Source organism: Juglans regia, chromosome 11 (genome assembly GCF_001411555.2).
Source record: "Juglans regia cultivar Chandler chromosome 11, Walnut 2.0, whole genome shotgun sequence".
NCBI classification, from domain to species: Eukaryota; Viridiplantae; Streptophyta; class Magnoliopsida; order Fagales; family Juglandaceae; genus Juglans; species Juglans regia.
The window spans coordinates 28,047,132-28,050,343 of NC_049911.1; the positions used below are offsets into that span (position 1 = coordinate 28,047,132).

The 3,212-nt window shown below is 40.7% G+C and overlaps 1 protein-coding gene across 1 annotated transcript; it reads left to right on the forward strand.

Moving 5' to 3' along the window:
- The first annotated feature begins 307 nt into the window (after positions 1-307).
- On the forward strand, positions 308-2,705 carry LOC109015995 (pentatricopeptide repeat-containing protein At2g33680-like). Its single transcript, XM_035682653.1, has one exon. The coding sequence runs from the start codon at positions 400-402 to the stop codon at positions 2,512-2,514; it is 2,115 nt and encodes a 704-aa protein (XP_035538546.1). The 5' UTR covers positions 308-399; the 3' UTR covers positions 2,515-2,705.
- The last annotated feature ends 507 nt before the right edge of the window (positions 2,706-3,212 follow it).

A 3,212-nucleotide genomic window follows, 5' to 3' on the forward strand; every position in this document is an offset into this window, starting at 1 on the left:
TCACTAATTCATGAGCTTGTGGGAATTGACTTCAATTTTTTTTATAAGTAAGAGGTAAATTTTATTGATATGAATGAAATAGGCAAAGCCCGTGTACACAAAAAGTATACAAGAGAACACTTAAATACATTCTAGGATCCAGAAATTAAAATCAAAAAGTCGTGAACATTGTTTCATTAGTAAGTACACAGGAATTGACTACATAGTTGCAATGTTATGTCATTTTTAGCTCTGCATCACGGTTAATTTATAAAATGTTAAATTAGTGTATATGCTACTTGCTTCTTTTTTTATGTGTTAGGGAAAACTCTCACTAACATCATCTTCGGTTTAGTTTGACAGGTTCAACTACTCTATTTTGCCGCCATAGTCCAATACCGCCACGCTCATACCAAGTTGATGAGTGGCGTTCTTTCTTCGCACCATCGTTCTTTCTTCACCACACTTTTGCAATTTACCCATCAAAAGGACCTCCAAAAAGGCAAGGCTCTCCACGCCCAGATCATCAAGACCGATTCATCCACGTGCATATACCTTGCAAACAACGTTGTCAACTTCTACGCCAAATGCGGGCGCTTAGATAAGGCCAGGCTTGTGTTTGAGAAAATAAGCGACAAAGACGTGGTCTCATGGAACTGCCTCATCAATGGGTACTCTCAACAGGGCCCTGCAGGCTCTTCTTTTGTCATGGAACTCTTCCGGCGAATGAGGGCAGAGAATACTGTTCCAAATTCCCACACCTTTGCTGGAGTTTTCACTGCCACTTCGAACATGTTGGACATTTTCGGCGGTCAGCAAGCTCATGCACTTGCTATCAAAACTGCGAGTTCTTGTGATGTTTTTGTTGGGAGCTCGCTTCTGAATATGTGCTGCAAAGTGGGTCTTCTTTTGGAAGCTCGCAAGGTGTTTGATAATATGCCGGAGAGGAATTCGGTTTCTTGGGCTACAATTATATCTGGGTATGCAATGCAACGAATGTCTGTGGACGCTTTGGAGCTTTTTGAATTGATGCGTCAGGAAGAAGAGGATGAGAATGAGTTTATTTTGACTAGTGTTCTTAGTGCATTGGCAAGCGATGAATTCATGAATAATGGTAAGCAAATTCATTGTCTTGCATTTAAAAAGGGTTTGTTATCATTTGTTTCTGTTGAAAATGCTCTTGTTACAATGTATGCAAAATGTGGGAGTTTAGATGATGCACTTAAAACGTTTGAACAGTCCAGTGATAAGAATTCCATCACGTGGTCGGCAATGATCACGGGTTATGCTCAAAGTGGGGATTCTCATAAGGCTTTGAAATTGTTTTCTCATATGCATTATTCTTGTATTAAGCCCAGTGAGTTTACTTTTGTTGGGGTCATCAATGCTTGTAGTGACATTAGTGCTGATACGGAAGGAAAGCAAGTGCATGGCTATTCCCTGAAGATGGGATATGAATCCCAAATATATATAATGACAGCTTTGATCGACATGTACGCCAAATGTCATAGCATAGACGATGCTCGCAAGGGATTTGATTATTTACAAGAACCTGATATTGTTTTGTGGACTTCTATGATTGGAGGGTATGTACAAAATGGCGAGAATGAAGGTGCTTTGAGTTTGTACTATAGAATGCAGATGGAGGGGATTATGCCCAATGAGCTCACCATGGCTAGTGTCCTAAAAGCATGTTCAAACCTTGCTGCTTTGGAGCAAGGGAGGCAAATTCATGCCCGTATCATTAAGCATCAATTTAGTCTTGAAATTCCAATTGGAAGTGCTCTTTTGACCATGTATGCAAAGTGTGGTAGCTTGGAAGATGGGGACACTGTATTTAGGAGGCTGCCTACAAGGGATGTGGTGTCATGGAATGGAATGATATCTGGCCTTTCTCAAAATGGGCGTGGTCATGAAGCTCTAGAACTGTTTGAGGAGATGCGACTGGAGGGCACGAAGCCAGACTATGTGACATTTGTGAATATTCTCTCTGCTTGTAGCCATGTGGGATCGGTGGAGCAAGGTTGGCTTTATTTCGATATGATGTTTGATGAATTTGGTATAGTTCCAAGTTTAGAGCACTATGCTTGCATGGTTGATATCTTGAGCCGTGCTGGAAAACTCAATGATGCCAAAGAATTTATTGAATCCGCAACTGTTGACCATGGTATGTGTCTATGGCGTATCATGTTAAGTGCTTGTAGGAACTATCGTAATTATGAATTGGGAGCCTATGCTGGAGAAAAGCTAATGGAGCTAGGTTCACAAGAATCATCTGCATATGTTTTGTTATCGAGTATCTATACTGCCTTGTGTAAATGGGAAGATGTGGAACGGGTTAGGAGGATGATGAAACTCCGAGGAGTGAATAAGGACCCTGGGTGTAGCTGGATCGACTTGAAGAGTATGACTCATGTGTTTGTTGTTGGAGACCAGATGCACCCACGGATTGGAGAAATACGTGCAGAGCTACGGATGTTAACCAAACAGATGAAGGATGAAGGTTACGAACCCACTTCTGAGTTCAACTCTTGACGTATTGAAAATTGAGATTACGCGTCAACTTCAAGTGGCGGCCGTTATTCATGAGATTATATATATTGTAGAAAACTAATTATCAGGTTGTAATGGCCTCTTTTGTATTTGCTCAAAATTCTGTGTGGTTTTTCACCAGGTTAATTTAAGTTTTCAACAAATAGCAAACAAAAAACACTTTCCTCTCTTCTTACAAATCCCCTTTTCATTGTGAATATGCTGTTACCAGCTGGTTATCAGAGACTGATCTGATGCACATGTTAGGTTTATTTATATATGGGTTCCGATCAAAATCAGCTAGTAGAAGGCTGCCCATATTTGTACAAGCATACAATGAAAACCCAACAACAAAACTCGAGCTAAAGACTTGGACCAATTCTATTTACAACGCGTGTATGGCAATCCTGTTCTATCTAGGACTAAGCCCCCTTTTATCTCCCTCGATAGATCGTTGAAAACAAACAACTCTTGGAAAGATTTTTTTTTAGGTGGCACCGGGAGTTCGAGAATAGCGGACCAACTAATTCTGAGGGTGCACAGGCTCTTAGCAATGAGTTTTTCGCAAGTGCACTTCGAATAATTCAAGGAAAAAATTTCAGTCTTATGGTCTCTAAAGATTGCTTGTACCTAAGGGATTTGAACCTTAGACCTGAGGGGAGCATACCTTCAAGCCCAAAGCTGTTACCACTTGAGCAAAC

What these genes read in the sequence shown, in the direction of transcription:
- LOC109015995 (XM_035682653.1), top strand. Translation starts at nt 400, where the DNA reads ATGAGTGGCGTTCTTTCTTCGCACCATCGTTCTTTCTTCACCACACTT.